This window comes from Apostichopus japonicus, chromosome 17 (assembly GCF_037975245.1).
Source record: "Apostichopus japonicus isolate 1M-3 chromosome 17, ASM3797524v1, whole genome shotgun sequence".
Taxonomy (NCBI): Eukaryota; Metazoa; Echinodermata; class Holothuroidea; order Aspidochirotida; family Stichopodidae; genus Apostichopus; species Apostichopus japonicus.
This window is the reverse complement of record NC_092577.1, coordinates 34,748,032-34,765,964: the sequence shown is the minus strand read 5'-3', so window position 1 is coordinate 34,765,964 and position 17,933 is coordinate 34,748,032. Positions and strand designations below refer to the sequence as shown.

At 35.7% G+C, this 17,933-nt stretch overlaps 1 protein-coding gene across 3 annotated transcripts in view; it reads left to right on the top strand.

The window, feature by feature from the left end:
* The first annotated feature begins 179 nt into the window (after positions 1 to 179).
* LOC139954775 (ADAM 17-like protease) overlaps positions 180 to 17,933 on the top strand; it is a 23,475-nt gene continuing 5,721 nt past the window's right edge. For 2 of the 3 annotated variants that reach the window (XR_011788177.1, XM_071954703.1), the window contains exons 1-21: positions 180 to 467; positions 1,099 to 1,231; positions 1,605 to 1,738; positions 2,107 to 2,195; positions 2,621 to 2,700; positions 3,105 to 3,181; positions 3,770 to 3,900; positions 4,757 to 4,843; positions 5,497 to 5,589; positions 6,288 to 6,423; positions 7,088 to 7,195; positions 7,450 to 7,577; positions 8,067 to 8,136; positions 8,646 to 8,781; positions 9,531 to 9,701; positions 10,284 to 10,363; positions 10,711 to 10,838; positions 11,416 to 11,494; positions 12,024 to 12,112; positions 12,599 to 12,652; positions 13,681 to 13,724. Coding sequence is in view for 2 of the 3 variants with exons in the window: in XM_071954703.1 (XP_071810804.1) it covers positions 377 to 467; positions 1,099 to 1,231; positions 1,605 to 1,738; positions 2,107 to 2,195; positions 2,621 to 2,700; positions 3,105 to 3,181; positions 3,770 to 3,900; positions 4,757 to 4,843; positions 5,497 to 5,589; positions 6,288 to 6,423; positions 7,088 to 7,195; positions 7,450 to 7,577; positions 8,067 to 8,136; positions 8,646 to 8,781; positions 9,531 to 9,701; positions 10,284 to 10,363; positions 10,711 to 10,838; positions 11,416 to 11,494; positions 12,024 to 12,112; positions 12,599 to 12,652; positions 13,681 to 13,724 (2,138 nt within the window). In the remaining variant the exon portion in view is untranslated. The remainder of the gene's footprint in view (positions 468 to 1,098; positions 1,232 to 1,604; positions 1,739 to 2,106; positions 2,196 to 2,620; positions 2,701 to 3,104; positions 3,182 to 3,769; positions 3,901 to 4,756; positions 4,844 to 5,496; positions 5,590 to 6,287; positions 6,424 to 7,087; positions 7,196 to 7,449; positions 7,578 to 8,066; positions 8,137 to 8,645; positions 8,782 to 9,530; positions 9,702 to 10,283; positions 10,364 to 10,710; positions 10,839 to 11,415; positions 11,495 to 12,023; positions 12,113 to 12,598; positions 12,653 to 13,680; positions 13,725 to 17,933) is intronic. The other variant, XM_071954704.1, reaches the window with a different exon arrangement.

Genomic DNA, 17,933 nt, shown 5'->3' with positions numbered 1-17,933 from the left:
TATAGCACCATTTTGCATTCAATTTATCGTAAAATCAATCCTTTTGGAGTCGTTTTCAAACTATACCTCAGGGCAATATCTCGGAATCCACCCATGAGTCCCACTCGACCATATCAAGGCAATGTAAAGTACAGTTTCTAAAATCTAGCATATTAAAAGGTCACAATAACATATCGACTCAATGACGTAATAGTCAGTCAACAATTCTCCCTCGGCAGGAAAACGGGAATAAATGAAGAGCCTTTGATTGAAAAGAAGCGATATTAGCAAAACAAGTACAAACAATTAATTATGGGAGTGAACCCCTGAAAACTGTATTCATAACTTATCGTAATTATCTCCTAGTCTTGATTTCTTCTTTTCTAAACTTGAGGCCATGGATCGCTTGCCAACTTTCCCAAAGTATATTTGTGTGCTTCTCTGTGCAATACTAATATGTGTAATACAACCTATACGAACAGTCGAAGGTAAGTCCAATGTACCTACTGTAGGCTAACTTAGGATAGGGTTATAACTAGTTATGAATCTTAGGAATAGTTTTAGTAGTTGCGGGACATTTTGCATTTAATCCTTTTTGGTAATAAGCAAAACTTTGTACAGTTGTAGGGAACTAGCTTATACTTACAATGATGTGGTCTCCTAAATACATAGTAATAGACCTAATATTAACGTTAAAGCCATGTCCTATTGACAGCCCCCGACCCACATTGAAAACTAGGCTAACCATTTGGACCAAAATACTATCATAACTCATAATCTGATAGGTATGTGTTTTTCTACAAAGATATTTGCTTCTTTCATGAGAAATGAAGCCCCAACCAGAATAAAAGTTTTTGCATTTTTCATAGAGGAATTATGATGTCCTGGCAATGCTAAGTTATTGTCGACACTATTAGAAAAGACCTAGGCATAGTAAGTTTCTGTGTATAAAATATGCTATGCACCGTTGCATTCTAGGGTTGTTGAGGAAGTTGGCCATATCACAATACCTTTGGCATTACAAGATAAGATTATTAATTATATCCTGGTACTGACTATAGTATAAATAGAGCTATCGATAACAAACAACATTTACGTTTTTTGTTGTTGTAATACCAGGTGCTCTACATCATGCCCTTCATTACTACCAGCCTTTGAGGACGAGCGATATCAGACATCATGTCTCAAAGAGAAGTATAGTAACCTCAGCTGATTCCAACAAGAAACAGATCACAGTAAATTTAATGGACAGGTAAAAGAGTAACATAATATTTACATTTTCATGTGCATAAATTGTATTTGGAAAAATAAAATTGTACTCTGAAGTATAACTAGTGAGTACTTGTTGTAATCTGATCTAAATTACAATGGAACTGTGGTCAGAATCATTCCCTGTACAGAATCCCTAAGAAATAGAAAAAAATGGAAGAGCAAGAATCACTCCAACCCCCCCTCCCCGTCCACCCTCCACCTTGCCAACGACTGCACCATGAAGTATATATTTGTTACTTTTAGGCCAAACAATCTTTCTGATCATCACTAGCCAACAAAAAATTAATATGCAAGGAAAAAGTTTGGGAAGGATAGCTTTTCATGCGTAATGTACATGTTGTTTCTTCCTCAAGGCAACTTACCCTTGATTTATCAACGAGGACTTCTCTCTTCCACGACGAATTCAAAGTCTTTTCAGTCGACAAGAGCGGGAAGAAGAAGGAACATGTGATCAATAAGCGGGCATTTTATACTGGACGTGTGAATGGTGAGACAGAACAGAAACTAAAACTTGTACTCTAGATTTTAAACCAGGATTCACAGCTTGACTCAACCACAGGAAATCATACCAAGTAGCAACAGTATCAGTATCAAACAAAAAATAATAATAATAATCTGTATTCAAAAGAGAGAAAAGAAAAGAAAAAAACCTTCAAACTGTGTGAGAAAACTGAAGACATAACAGTATAAAAGGTATTTCATATTTGCATCCAAAGTACCAATTCATTCATCATCCAACACCACTGTCACAACAAACTATGAACCGTAAGGCATATTGTATATCCTTATACTCGAGAGGGGATTTAACCAATCATTCGTTCATTTTCTGTCTTTTTTATCCATAATTCCATCAAGGTGTTCCAGATTCGTCTGTTACTGCTCACTTTGATGGAGAAGACCTCACTGCTAAGATTTTTACTCCTGAGGAAGAGTATAGGATTGAGGTAAGTTCATTTTGAACTGATATTTCTCTTCTTAAAGTCAAGATACAACATACAGAAAATGTGAACAGTAAACATCACCTATATAAGGGCGCTCAGAAGCAAGAATACTTAAAAAGGTTAGCGACCATTAAAGGAGAGCCAATTAAAGTGAACATGTAAGATGATATTTTCAAAGGTCATGTTCTCTTGCCATGCAATTGATCTGGAGCAAACACTATACTTTTACAGGTGCTTACAAGATTAGAAATTGTTTCATGGCAGTTATTTATTTTCTTATAGCTAGGTTGCTTTTTATCTGAGTGGAATTTTTGTTTACTCTGTTATGTGGTAAGTTGTTTTTGTCAGCTAGGTGTAACTCAAAAATGACAAGATTTTTCTCAGACGATATTTAATAGAAATGTTTTTTTTCCTTCATTTTCAAACAGCCTTCATGGAGACACATCTCAGAACCTCATGATTACACTATGATTGCATATAAATCTTCACATGTGAAGCAAAATTCCAGGTAAGATAGGACAAATTAACAGCCTTCATTACTACTTCAAAGAAAACATTCCAAGCAAATAACAACAATTGCAATCATGACAATCTAACAATGGGGAGGGGGATTTTGACAAGGGGTAGGAGGATCTGACAAAGGGCAGGGAATCTGACAAGGGGAGGGGTATCTGACAAGGGGAGGGGATCTAACAAATGGAGGGGCATCTGACAAGGGGAGGGGTATCTGATAAGGGGAGGGGGTCTGACAATGGGGAGGGGGTTCTGACAAGGGGGAGGGGGTTCTGACAAGGGGTAGGGGGATCTGACAAAGGGTGGGGAATCTGACAAGAGGGAGGGAGATCTAACAAGGGGATAGTCGCTTCTCAAATTCACTTTTAGTTTGATGCGGTCTCTTATATATATATACAGCTCTGTCTACTGTGCTAATGGTCACTACTTGCCAGATGGTTTAAACTACAAGAGATTTGAAGATGAACCACATCAAGGTAAATATTCATGGAATATTGAAAAAAATTGAAACATAAAAAGAGATTTTCATACATTTTATTACTGAAACTCATGAACCAAGGTGATGAGGGAGGTATTTTTAGTTATGGAGGTAAATTATTCTATTGTTGAAACATTTCAACCCTATCTCCTTTTAATCCTGTCCCACTCCTTAGTCATTTCTTTGTCATTTACACAAGTAAAAAAAAACAACAGGATTGCTAACCAAATATAGGAATATAATAACTATATTCTTTGCTTTGTCTTACAACAACTGTAGTCTCAGATTGCCTATAAGTTTTGCTATCTTGTGAGAAGAAAAGAATTCTAACTCATGCTAATACTTCAACCCCTTGATACTCATTTCTCTGCTTGAGGCATTTAATTTGCCAGTTTTATTGTGCTCAGTGTCTCAGAATTATTTCAGGCATAAGAGCATTCTAAAAAAAAATTGAAAAATTGTCATCATTTATTATAACCTGCAATAGTTTGAAGCCAACATAGTTGTGACGTTAAAATTTGATTTCTCAGAGAATATCAAGATTCAATCATAATTCAATATATTTTTTCTCTTCTTTAATTTTTAGAATCTTCACACGATAGAGAGAAGAGGCAGGTTCCGCCTCAGGTTAATACCTGCCCCCTCCTCTTAACTGCTGATTACAGATTCTATAAAATGATGGGACTGAGCAGCATGAATATCTCCATTAATTATTTAGTAAGTCGTTAACAACGATTTTCTGATGACTCAACCAAGTTGCATCTCATAAGTGTTTGGTTCTTTCAAAAGTTGTTTGTAGGTGGCGAAAGAAAACCTTTGTCATACTAGTCTACACTAAACTTGTATGTATGTATGTATGTGTGTATGTATGTATGTATTTTAGTTCTTCCTGCAAGCAGGAACTCGCGAAGAAGCCTCTTTGGCTTATCAAAGCCGCAAGCTGACCGAAGTCAGTCTCTTACATTCATATTTAATGTCCATGATTATGAATTGTCAATTTTCAACAACTCTGTAACTGGACAACATACATTAATCTTGGAGTGACTCGAACCGGGGACCTTATGATTGGAAGGCACTTTATGAACACTGTTATCCAGCTTATTAGAGTTTTACTCCAAGTGCAATGGCTTCTTATTTCCTTCAAGAAGAAATCTCCTTGAACGTTCAGGACGATATATTTAATGGACATCCAAGCGTATGAGGACTGCTAAATTTTGTTTGCGATACCAAATTTCCCCCACGGAGTCGTCTGGAATAGTGGTTTCAGAAAATAAAGTTGACAAAGAAAATGCCTAGTTGTATATCAGTGCTGAATTACAAAACGAACGTCAAGAAGTTTCCGATTGTAGTATTGCAGCGTTTGGAAGCTGATATGATCTGATGTTAAGCCAAGTATAGGTTTGTTTCCTAAAAGAACAAGGTGAAACAGCTATATTAATGATGTAGCACTTACTGAATTTGCATAAATTTCCTGCAAGATCAGATAAAGATATTTTTAAGTAATTCTCTTACTGAATGAAACGATTATATTGTTTTATGATATTTTTCTGCATTTTGTTTAATATTATTTCAGATAAGTCTTGTTGACCGAGTGAATGATATTTACAAGGATACAGTTTGGGATGTTGAGTATCATGGATTCGGTTTTGAAGTTAAAGAGGTATTAAAACAGAGTTTCTCTCCCTCTTGCTAGAAAAATATGCATTTGGAATTATCAGAGCAGGTTTCAAAGAAAGCACTAGCTAGTCTATCTACATTATTTTAATGTGAAAAAGTAAGTTGGCCTGACGTTTTGATCCTAGCAGGATCTTCTTCAGAGGCTAAATGAATTATTTTAAGAAAGATATCCAGTTTCCAATCTTTTATTTCTACCAATATGGATGTTTATTATCTCAGAGTAATATCATTTAATCTAATAACTTTGTCTGCCGGGTGCTTTTCAATATTTTGTCGACGTGATTCTTGAATTAATTAAGTTTGTATGATGCCTTGTTGTTGAAAAAGGAAATTAATGCCAATGAAATTAAAATGTTAGTCGTAATCAACTGTGTCAAGCAAACACGTAAGCTTTCAAATATTTGGACTTTCTAGACATCCTTTGGAAGTAGAACTTGACGGGGAAGTTAATAAATTACATATTTTAGCAGCAGCAATTAAAATCCAAAAATCAGAGTAATATATTAAGATTGATTGATGATCTAATGTCCGTGATCTCTTCTATCCAAAAACCAAACAATAATTGTGATGAATTTTGTCTTGAAGAAAATATATCTTCAGGTTTGTCTTTTATGTTAATTTTTTTTTAAATTCCAGATCTTGGTTCATGAAGTACCGACATATGAACCGGGTCATTATAATGAATTCTCCCCAGAGGGAGTGGCCTGGAATGTCCAGGATTTACTAGAGGTAGGCATCTAGTAACTCTTCGTGACGTAAGCGTGTTCTTAAGTGTGAACTCAATTCTGACGGAGGTCTTTTTGTTAGTGCTCACAAATGTTCAATCCACTATCTCTTAGTTCACAACGTGAAACAAGAACGCAAATCAATTTACACTAAAGAACAGACTATAAGTTTACACTCGAGTTTATCCTAAAGAATAGATTTCATTCACCCTTGAGTTAATATCTCACACTAAAGAAAACAGTTTTCTATATTTGATTTCAATGTCTCCTGTGTTCATTAAAAATGGAATTCTAAATGAAAAATATCTATTTTGGAATTATGCTGTATATTCACTGTGCATGAGTCTCATTTAGTATTCATAACATTGTTGTTTAAGATTATGATTTGACTGGATTCTTTACATAGTTTAGTTTCTTCATAATTAATAATTAATAATAGTACTAATTGCTGCTAGTGAATGTGGCTTATCCAAGGTTGTTTAAAGTTTGTGATTATTCTAAATCCTGTTTGGATCTCTTATATATTTTAATTTTTACCCATAATTTGCCAGTGAGTATATTCTGATCCAAGGTAGAGATTACAAACAAACTATTTTAGATTTTCGCATTATTCCTGCTCGGTGATTAATTTTTGAGGAGATGAAAGTGAAAAAAAAATAATATGAGGTCAAATTTATGAAATTCATTTTCTTGATTTTGCAGGCTTATAGCAAAGTAGATCACAGTGCATTCTGCTTGGCGCATCTGTTTACCTTCCAAGACTTCGAAAAGGGTGTTTTGGGCCTAGCTTACATCGGAACCCCGAGGACTAATGCTGTAGGAGGAATCTGTACCAAAAGTAAGAACTTATGTGAGATGCATTGTGGGTTGGAGAGGGGGGGGGAGGGGTGGTGTGTGTTGTTTGCAGTTTATTTTTAAAAATTTACAGGGGAAAGAATTTGTATCCCAAAGGTATGTATTGATAACTTCAGTCCAGGTAATAATTTTGTGATCATTCAATGTCTGGTAACTGAATGTAGTGTGATCCAGGCACACTCAACTGTCTTGTAAATCACACTCTGGATTGTTCTTTGGTGATGCAAGTAGGATTCTCTCCTTTAAATGTGAGTGTGCATGGATAAAGATAGTGGAAGGGGGTGGGTCCAGCCTAGATGGGAGGGTGAGCAGGGATAATGGTATGAATTAATTTGGACCATCTCTGACCATTAGTTTATAAAGACTGTATACAAGGTTTCTTCCCCGTCGATGGCACGGAGCATTGACGTAAGAGATATACTTCTTTGTATTCCCTTTGCAAACAGTCCAAGATTTTGAAGAATGTATGTATCTGTGTGTTTGTTTGCATCAAGTGACCATAGAACCCATTCGGGAGATGCAATGGCAGAATGTTAACTTGTTGATTCTATCCTATTATTGCCCCCCACCCACCTGCCACCCCTCGCCCCCAAGGTACCTGTCTTTGCTATGATGTGTAACATGAGTATTACTATTTGCACCCACAGAGTACCCATCACCCTCAGGTGACCAGTACCTCAACACAGGATTGACTACTACTCTAAACTGGGGCAGAAATGTCCTGACGGATGAGGCCGACCTAGTAACTGCTCATGGTGAGTGTTACTATGCAAAGATGAAGATTCTTAGAATGATTGTTGAAGCAACTTTGTTTTCAATTTGCATCATTTATGATAGGCACACACAAGGCACATATATACACATAAACACACACAAGATAGTCGCACATCTATATCACTTTCATAAATATTTGTTTGTATGATTTGGGATTTCTTCAGAAAAGAGAAACCCTGTTTCGTAAAGTAAAGTTTTTTTTCAAAGCAACCATTTGTTTCTGTCTTTCATTCAGAGTTGGGACATAACTTTGGCAGTGAGCATGACCCTGGTTCAGATGAAGATTGTTCCCCATCAAATGCTGCGGGGGGCAAGTATCTCATGTACCCAGCATCAGTTACTGGTGACCAGAAAAATAATAAGGTAAAGATGGAAAATAACTTGTGCTTAAAATTACTGAAATAATAGTACTCTACTTGTCTTTTATCAATAAAGAATGTCTGACTGTATGTATTCTCTCATGAGTCCATTTGTCGTTTTTGAGAGCGTTGTTTTGTGTTCATCTTTAGTTCCACTTCAGACTTATCCAAGTTAAGTGTGCTACAGTTTCAATTATGTATTCAGAAATTCTATCCTTCCTTTATCTGTGGGAAAATGATACCATTGGTACTACCATATCGTACCAATATGCAACCATTAGCACCATCCCAATTTCTATTTAAAGTTACCCCCCCCCACCCCACCCACCTCCACGATCCATTCCTGACACTAAGTCTGTGTACTTTGGTCAAAGTAGTTGTCTTGCCAATTAGCCTCAAATGCCAAATTTAACAGCATCATCTTTCTTCTGTGATTTTATCATAGTCATTAATATATCTGATTAATATTCTTAATTTCCACTACTCTTAACAGGAATTCTCTGTGTGCAGCAAACGTCTCATCATGCCGGTCCTCCGAAGCAAATCTCCCCTTTGTTTTACAAGTAAGTAATAACTCTAAATTTTGTAATTCTGAAATACCCTTCTCACTTTTGTTGTTTTCCATCCATGGACTGGAGGCGGAATAGCAGACACAGCTATTTTGTTATGTTCCTTACACCAACGGTTCTGGATCTGTTTTTCAATCCATCGACTGGTAGGGACATAGACAGTCAGATATGACCAACGCCTTCAGCCCCCACTGGGGTTGGGAAATGAAAATGTTCTCTTTTGCCCAAAATGGCACTTTTAGATTTCTTCCGACTATTTAGACTGGGTATGCAGATCGGTGAAATGTTGAAGGATCAGTTTTTAGCTTTTACAGACACCCAATTTTGTTTGCAAATCCCTGTTCTTTCATGGAGCTCCCAGACTTTTTATGAACCCTGCAAATGTTTTACAAACCGATCATGGGATCCCAGAGTAGAGAAAGATGGCCTTTTGTCATTCAGGTGATTGATAGTGTGATGATTGATGCTTAATCCAAAGTTCATTCACCTTATTTCATTAATAGAGGTGTCCGGTACTTCGTGGTGTGGTAACTACAGGATAGATGACGGGGAAGCGTGCGATGCTGGATACGAAGGGAAGAAAAACAACGACCCCTGCTGCGATTCGTCCTGTCAGTTAAAACCTCCCGCCCACTGCAGGTGAGAGCAAACAAACCTGTACCATGTTTGCAGGCGTGGATCCAAGGGACCTGCAGGGTGGGGGATGCACTCCCCATTTTAATCTCACACAGAATTTCCAAAGTAGTTATTAACACCTTACATTTAGACTTAATTTAATAGTCTAAATATACCTCAGAATACACCATCCTCTGTTGGTCTATCTGCCTTTAAAAAGAAAGATTCTGTATATCTGTTGATATCTCAGCGCCCTCTACTTTCTGTGCTACAGTTATGCTGTGTAGATAGCTCTGTCAAAGAACATTTGGTGCATGTCTTTTTAAAGGGTGTGAAGACTCGCGCACAAAGAAACGTCTCATGGCGGTATTCTGACCTAGTTTCGAATAAGGTGTAACAGAAGTGTTAGACACCACCATCGATCCCAGAAAATACACACACAGCTTGCTACCGTCGGTAATTAGACACTAGTGTACAGTCAATACATACAGCTTCGGTCAATACCCACAGCACAGTGTACATAGCAGCGATTGACATATCAGGTCTAGATTAAAGATAACAAGGTATCACGTTTCATTACTGTCTGCATTTTGCAGCGACAAGAAAAAAACTTCACTTGCAAGCAACAGAAAGTTCACTTTTTCAGAGGGTGGCACGCGGTTTGGAGCGAGTCTTCAATGCCTTTAATGAATATTCATAATTTGCAATATATTGTCTCAACTAAATTATTTTTTGATCTGATTGTGTATGTTTCTGATTCTTTTTTCGCTCAGTGACCAGAACCATCCCTGTTGCAGTAATTGTCGGTATGCTACCTCAACCACCATTTGCAGGCAGGCTTCTGATTATGATGCAGACTGCGCCCAAACCGCTTACTGCACGGGTCGGAGTAGTGAGTGCCCTGCATCAAAGCCTAGGGAAGACAACTCATCTTGTATTGATGGGTAAGTAATATAGGGAAGAGTTACATTAATGACACACAGCGTGGGTTAGAATTATGACAAATAGGGGGGGGGGTCACTGGTTGTCCTGCCAAGATAAATACATGTGGGAGTACAGCTATATGTAATATGTTTGACTATATATAACATGCATGCTACATATGGGTTAATTTTTTTGTCAAGGTTCAAAATCAAGACAGGATAAATTGATGTGGTGAAAGTTTGGGAAAAGTGTATGAAATTATGTATGTAATCTAATGTTAGATACATTACACATATGGGCATTCATGAAAAAATCTATTTGGTCATCAGTCTGTCTGTCTGTTCATCGGTTTGACTTTCCGTCTGTGTTAATTTCCAGGGTTTGGAATGGAACTCATTACGGTAGAAATATTGTGTTGAAATGTTGCAATGCATTTTCGGAGGTTTAAGAAGTATTGTCTTAAATCTTGAAGTACTGATTATACTACAACTCTGTAAATAAAAGATAAAAATGTTGAATTGCATAATTTGTGTATCCAGTTTTAAGTTGCATTTTGAAAGATTAACTTATTTGTAGTTTCTTTCTCACTCTCTCCTCTTCAGAGGTAAATGTGTGGGTGGAGTCTGTTTACCTTTCTGCGAGAGTCAACATAGAGGCTTGCTGTCCTGTTTATGTTCTGGAGGTAATTTGTAGTGTTTAGTTGTTGACATGAATATTTATATTGATATTCGAGTACATGTTAATATGACATGAATATTGATATTGATATCCAAGTACATGTTAATATGACATTTATATTGATATCCAAGTACATGTTAATATGACATTTATATTGATATCCAAGTACATGTTAATATGACATTTATATTGATATCCAAGTACATGTTAATATGACGTGAGTATTGATATTGATATCCAAGTACATGTTAATATGACACGAATATTGATATCCAAGTACCAGTTAATATGACATGAATATGTATATTGATATCCTAGTATGAGTTCATAGCTGTCTCCTTCTTTGCACAGAAAATGCCTGTTATAGATGTTGTAAGGAATCTGAAGATGGTGAATGCCGACCTTTCCTGAATGGAACAACAGAGGAAGTTATTTCTGTGCCCAATGGCAGACCATGCACAGACGGGGTTTGTGTTGAGGTATGTACCACTAAACAATGGTAATATTCATTGTTTTAAGGCAGTTGTCGCAATTAAACTGTATTTTGTCTTTTCACTTTAGTAGATAACTATTTAATAGTAACATCTAGAATTTGTTAAAAGGTACCTGAGAATAATTGTTTTTTAAATCTGGCAGCAAAAAAAAAAAATGAAAGATTTCTTTAAATAAAATTTGACGCAACTCAAAGGTATGATGGACCGGTGGTGCCTACACAGAGAATATGTTTTTTTTTTTGGGGGGGGGGGGCTCAGAATAACACTGAGCCAAGCATTCATCCCCTTCATCACCTCTCCTCAGCTTCAGTAAGTAAGTTCCTGTCATTACCACTGCTATAGAGCAAACAGGTGAATGTGTTCTGTGTTTACTGTTACCCTTACCCCAACCCCCTTCCCTCCTCCCCCCCCCATTCACTACCATCCTTCTCAATTCCCGACTTTCTTGTGGTAAGAAGTTCCAGACAATGACACTGACTGAAAGGTGACAGTTGAATCTGGATTTACTGCTAACTTTCTAACCACTGTGTGATTGATTGATTAATTGATTTATTATTTGTAGGGTGAGTGCGAGATCCAAACACAGGATCTGATCGAAAGATTCTTTGACGTATTTGAGAAGATTAACATCAACATCCTGCGTAAGTTTATTTAAAAAAAACTCCTTTTTTCTTGTCTTTTCCATTACTTTATCAAGATTAGCAAGAGGTATTCACATCTACTTTTGTATTTTTTTCAAGGGAGCAGGAGGGGCTTGTGGTTGAAATTGGAAAAGATGGGGGTGGTTACCCAATTAAGCTGAGACATTTGAAACCCAAATATATTCCTTCAGTTTTGAATTTATTCTGCAATCTAGTAAAACAATGTACATTCAGCATAAGTTTCTTTCCCATTTTAACTTTGTTGAACCTTCAGTAAGTTTCCTAAGAGTAAAGAATTTTCACATTGATTGAAGTGGTTCATATCTAATGGTCTTTCATCTTGGGATGAATTTTTGGAAGAAGATGTTAAAACAGCTAGTTTTTGTTACCTTCGGTTCTGATTGGACGATAAACTTGGTGATTAATTTGAATATTTTGACCATGGGGACTGAGGACTGTCTTCCTTACCCCAGGGTTACAACTATCAAAATATATCAAAGAATATCTCTCTTTCTCCCCCTATTTCAAGGTCGAATACTGAAAGATAACGTTGTCGGAGCCACCATCATAATCAGTCTGATCTTTTGGGTTCCATGCAGTTGTATCGTCCACCATTTTGTGAGTTTGCTTTGTAAATATAATTATCACTCTGTTAGAACTCATACTCTCGCCAGACATAGCAGTTTGAGTTTATGTACTTTGATGAAAAGAAAAAACTCATATTTGTTAACGAAATGTTTGTACCTCGTCCTCACCCAATTATTGCTATTGCAGATCACATGTTCGTGAACTGTATGACATATAGCTACTTTGTGAGGCTATACTGTATACCCTTGTGACAGAATCGAATTAAAAAGAATAGTCTAGATTTTTTTTTATATTAATGATAGATAACCTGAAAAATACAAAAAAAGACTTTAGCTAAGCAAGAACATATATCTGATTTATAGATTGAGACAGTTGAAACTTATCACAAGCCCCCAAAATTGTGAACTTCGCACAAAGGTGTTCCCCCCTTTCTTATGTGTGCGTGCGTGTGTGTCTGTATCAACCAAATCCTGTTAGGTTTATATATATATTTATATATATTTTTTTTCTCCGCAGGACAAGAAGAGAGAGGCAGAGGCTGAGAGTATTGATAGTTGGTTAAACTTCACAGTAAGTAACACGAAGGGTCAAAGTAACATAATATGTACCTACAGTATGTGTAGCTCACAACATTTACTGGTAATAACTCTAAGACATGGATAAATGGGTCCAGATCTTCCATGGTTTAATGTAGTAAAACATTGTTATATCTACCTAGTACTGCAGTGTGTTGTGCTTTTATGTTGTATAGCTGACAATAGGCATCCTTTGTCCAGTGTAGGGTGGGAATTGTTCTATGATGCAAAGCAACAACTTCCAGAGTTCAATTGGTGAATCATAAAATTGTGAACTGCTGTAGTGCATGCAAAGGAAGCCATGTTACACTCATAGAGAGAAACTGTGTAATACGCAGCAAGTATTTGTAACAGAGTACATTCGATATTTTCTGTTTGGATTTGTGTAAGTGAACATCATAAAGCATACATGTTTATTAAACTCTATATTGTATACACAGTAACATACAGATATATACATGTATATGAATGTACATGTGTGTTTATGTATGCGTGTATGTGTTGAGTTTGTGTGTGTGTATGTATGACAGGGCTCAAGTTTAATGATGGCCGGAGACGATCAAAACTCATGTTGAACAACCCCAAACACTGCTTTGCCCTAAGTGTTCAACACTCCAAACAAAACTTGGAAATTACATATTCTTTAAATATCAAAATCTGCCCCAAGAAAGTGATAGTATCTTGTTGGTATCGCCCCCCATTCATATTAAGAACAACGTAAGAAATAAATCACATTTTGGTATTTTCCGTAATGAGGGGCAAATCCTACACGTTTGCTGTATGCCCACCCCTTCGCATCCTCACTGGACTATTTTCAAGCCCTGATGCCTGCATGTGTGTTTATTAATGTATGCATATGCATGTATGTGTATACATATGTATGTATTTGTATACATATGTATGTGTGCATGTGTATTTATGCATATATCAACACATCTATTCGTGTTTGTTTACTTCTATCTGCGTGTGCATGTATGTACTGTATGTATGCATATTTATCTCCTGACTTTGTTATCGTTTCAGAACACCCAGAGGATATTGCCGCAGGACGCACCTCGAGTCAGGAGGTACAAACCGCCCTCGGAATATACCGAGAAAGAGACAGTCGTATGATTTATGTCTCCTGCACCTTGCATTTTTAAATTCCGTAGTGGCTTGATCGTCATAAAAGTGAAAAAGAAAATGTGGTTGCAAAGAAAGTTTTACAAAAGAAGACAATCTTGTTTTTGTCTCATAACAAACCATTTTGCAAAAATTGTTTCAATACCACTGAATTCAGAAAGAATATATTCATCGTGTGCTCGAAGAGCAAGAACTTTTTCAACAAGATGGCTTTTAGAAGCAAATGATTGTAAAGTGAAGGAGCAGCAAATATGATACAGCCACTTCAGAAAATTATTTTGAGCTTCATGTTTTAACAATATTGCACAGAGAAACAAATTTTGTTTTGCACTAACATGCATGAGAATTTCTTGATGAATGCTTGGAAAATCACCATGTTGTCCTCTTTTGATATAAAACCTCTTTTAATTTTTTTTGGGTGCAATTGTGAATGCTTCCAAGTAATATCATAGTATCCCAAACTAGTGTGAAACATTTTAATATTTTATATAACGGGGGGGTTTTTCATGATATATGTTAACTTTCCTTTAACATTTATTAGCACTGACATTACAATGAGTGTTTCTAAGAAAAACATGTTCCAAAAAGGGAAGAAAGTTTAACCAAGAAAAGCAGTGCCCATAATAAGAGGCAAGATATCCAGCACAAAATAATAATTAAAAAAAAGATATGTAGGTCATAAAAGATTTGACAAAAAAATGACATGGATAGATGGTATATGAAATTTTTTTCTAACTAATGACTGTTATTTGCAAATTTCTAAACTGATTTAATAAAAAAATCATATGTACACTGAAAGTTAAATTAGGGAAGGGGTGGGGAAGAAGGGGGTGGGTGAGGAAAATTAGGGAAGGAGAGGAAAAATGGGAGGCATTAGTGCATTAAGGTTTCACTTAATTGGCAGAAGTAATTAACTCTTCTGTTTAGAAAGTGAACAGATTGTTTCTGTGCAAGGTTAGGCAGATCAACCATTCACCTCTAAACCTCTAGTTTTTATCTTACTAATGTTTTAAAGTTTGATGCTGCAAGCTATGTTACACTGACCCACAAAAGCTTCTTGTTGCATTTGCCCATAAACCATCACTAATCCATACTGTATAATGAAACAAAACAAAAACAGGGATTGTAGGATCTTACCGTGATATCAGGAGAAAAAAACCTGGGTAAGTTATATCTTTCCTTTCCTTTTGAGTGAGAAGATTTACAGTAGAAAGGTTTCAACATTCTCATTCTCTCCCACCACCCAATCTTTTACATCAAATTATGAATTATCAGTTTTATTAGCTGGTGTATTTTTTTTTAAATAATAGTAAGAAAAGCATTTTGTTCATAGGGTTTATAATTTCTGTTCAATCCACTTTCTAAGTGAGTTTTAGTGGATTATTTTGGTAGAATCTTGTTATAAATTTTTTTTTTTTTATGACTTTTGTAGGTTTTTAGTTCTTTCTCTCCACATGTACTTACTTATTTATTTTACTTAATATTAGTTGTGGAGTGGTTCTTAAGTATTTAATGGCTTAAAAAATAAGTTCACCTCTTCCTTTACTGAAATGATCATTTTTCCTTCCTTTGCTTGATAAATTTGTGAGCTTTTAAAGTTATTATTAGGTTTTTTAGTTACAGTGTTTTTACTTCATTTTTGTACAGAACCATGAAAGGGGAAAAAAAAAACCTTGCCATTAATTTTGTTTACTTTTGTTACTTAAGTTGTAAATAAATATGAATTTATGTATATATGGGTTTTCATTATTGAGAAAGAAATTAAATAAAAGTTAAAAAATGATAAGTAGAAATTTTATTCCCGGAACATTTGAGCTGTTTAGGTAAATTGATCAGTGCTCTTGGCTTGGTATTCATAAACAAAAGAATTTGTAATGGTTTTGGGGTATGCCATCTAGAAAAAAGATTTACCAGTACCCTATTTCCTGATTCTGGGTACCCCTGCTAAATACCACAGTTCATTGCCAAGTGGACCACCATGTAAATTGTATGACATTTTGGGTACAGTTACATAACTGTTTATTCAGAATATCATGTAAATAACATTACATTTGGGTCATTCTGTGAAGTGTACTAACATGTTGGGTACCCTGTTATGAACATTAGTCCTCATGGGACTCGGTTAAGTACACTTACCATTCTGAGTACTCTGTGATGTGTACCAACAGTTTGTGTACACAGTTATATACCTCTGCGCTCGAAGTATCCTGTTTAGTAATGTTTCATGTACATTGTACAATGTAAATCTATCATGATCATAGCTTCTCAGCAGTCCATTTTTTTTTTTTTTTTTTTTTTTTGACAGTGATCGAAATAATTTGGCTCTCCAAAACTATTAGCTTTGTGTAGAGTAGATTTTCTTTGCCAAAAATAATATAGTCAAAAATATTGAAATGGTAGTTTTTATTCCATAAAATTAATTACAGCAAGGATGAACTTTAGCGAAAGATTAGTTATTAATTAAATTCAAGTAAAATAGTTTGCGCGAAGTATGTGCTAATGTTTAAAACTTTGACTGCTAAAAGGTAATGCCATCAAATGATGGAGAATATTAATTTTGTGTATTTTAGTCATCTGGCAATCCTCTACTACAAATTATAGGGTCTTCCATTATGTTTAACATGGTACTGTAAGTGACAAGTCTTTTATATACAGCCGTATTTCTTCGAAGACAGTTTCTACAGATTCAAATTTTGTACAAATTGATGTATTTGCTTAAACACCAGTGTGAAGATAGAGAATTTGATAACCAATTTTATTTTTAGGGGAGGGGAGGGATGGTGGACGGTGTGTGTTTAATAGTGGTATGAACAGATTTCTTGATGAAAAATTGTTCTTATATAAATAGTTACTTTTGATGTCAATAAGTGAAAAAGTACCAAGGTACTCAAATACATATTAACAGAAAGGAAAAGCTTTGGCATGGTTTGCTGTTCTTGGTATTTATAATTGTGTTTTGTAGTTTTGAGTAATTGTTTAACACAAAGGTCAATCATGTGACCTAGACTTGTGAAATGTCACTTTTTCACTTTCCAGAAAACTTGTCATTTCACAAAGAGCACAAGACAGGCTTTCATATTGTAGAAAACAAAATAAAAAGTACAAAATTGTGGTTTTTATTTTAACAAAAGTGGGATTTGACTTCCAATCACCGAATGTTTAATATTTGTTCTGTTTTGCGGTGTTATGTTGAATTGGTGTAAACTAACATATACTGTGAACCTGCTCTACAACGTTGAGTGTTGCCAATTTAATATCCTTCGTCGTACAAAATACAAACCTGTTACAACAGATACTTTTAAATATCACAAGAAAGCCGATTACGTCTTAAAACGAATGTCAAAAGAAATGTTGAAACCATGTTAACACATTCAGAGCAGATATCACTTTTACAAATTATGGACAGAAGTTACTGTCACCAAGGAATTGGGCAGATCATCAGTTAAATACACTACATATATATATATATATATATATATATATATATATATATATATATATATATATATATATGCCAAGATGAAGTTTGTTGTCCTGTAACGTTTACACATTTTGCAAAAAGTATTAAATGGGATCTTTCTCAATTCGACCGTCCTAGTGAAGATAATCTTGGATAGTCGGCAGTTTGTATGCATGTGTTTATGACTACAACTGGTCAACATGACAATCTCTGGCATTTCCCGATGGCAACTGCACAATTTCAACAAATGTAACCAATCATTGAGAAATATTTTTACATTCGACAGTAAATGGGTGCTGGTCATTATTTTTAACACCACTGAACTCTGGCCCTCCCCCAACACCTCCCCATGCCACAATCTCAAACCTGTGCCTTACAAGGTATACACAATGAGCTGTAGTCATAATCATTGACTAATACAAGCAGCTTGGTGGATCGAAACATTGGATCGTACATGTTCTGGATCCGTTTTTATTCCAAGTTTCATACTAAATTGTTCTTATGACTCAGTTTTGACTGCATGGCATTGAGATAATGTATGTGGTGACTGTGGTACAGTAAGTCAGTGTAATACTTGTTACATATGAATGTCATTTCTATGTAGTTACCATTCACACATTGATTGATTTCAATCTTCACCCACATTGATTTCCCTTTGCCCCTTACCCATCCCCCTCACCCTTCTCCCCACCCT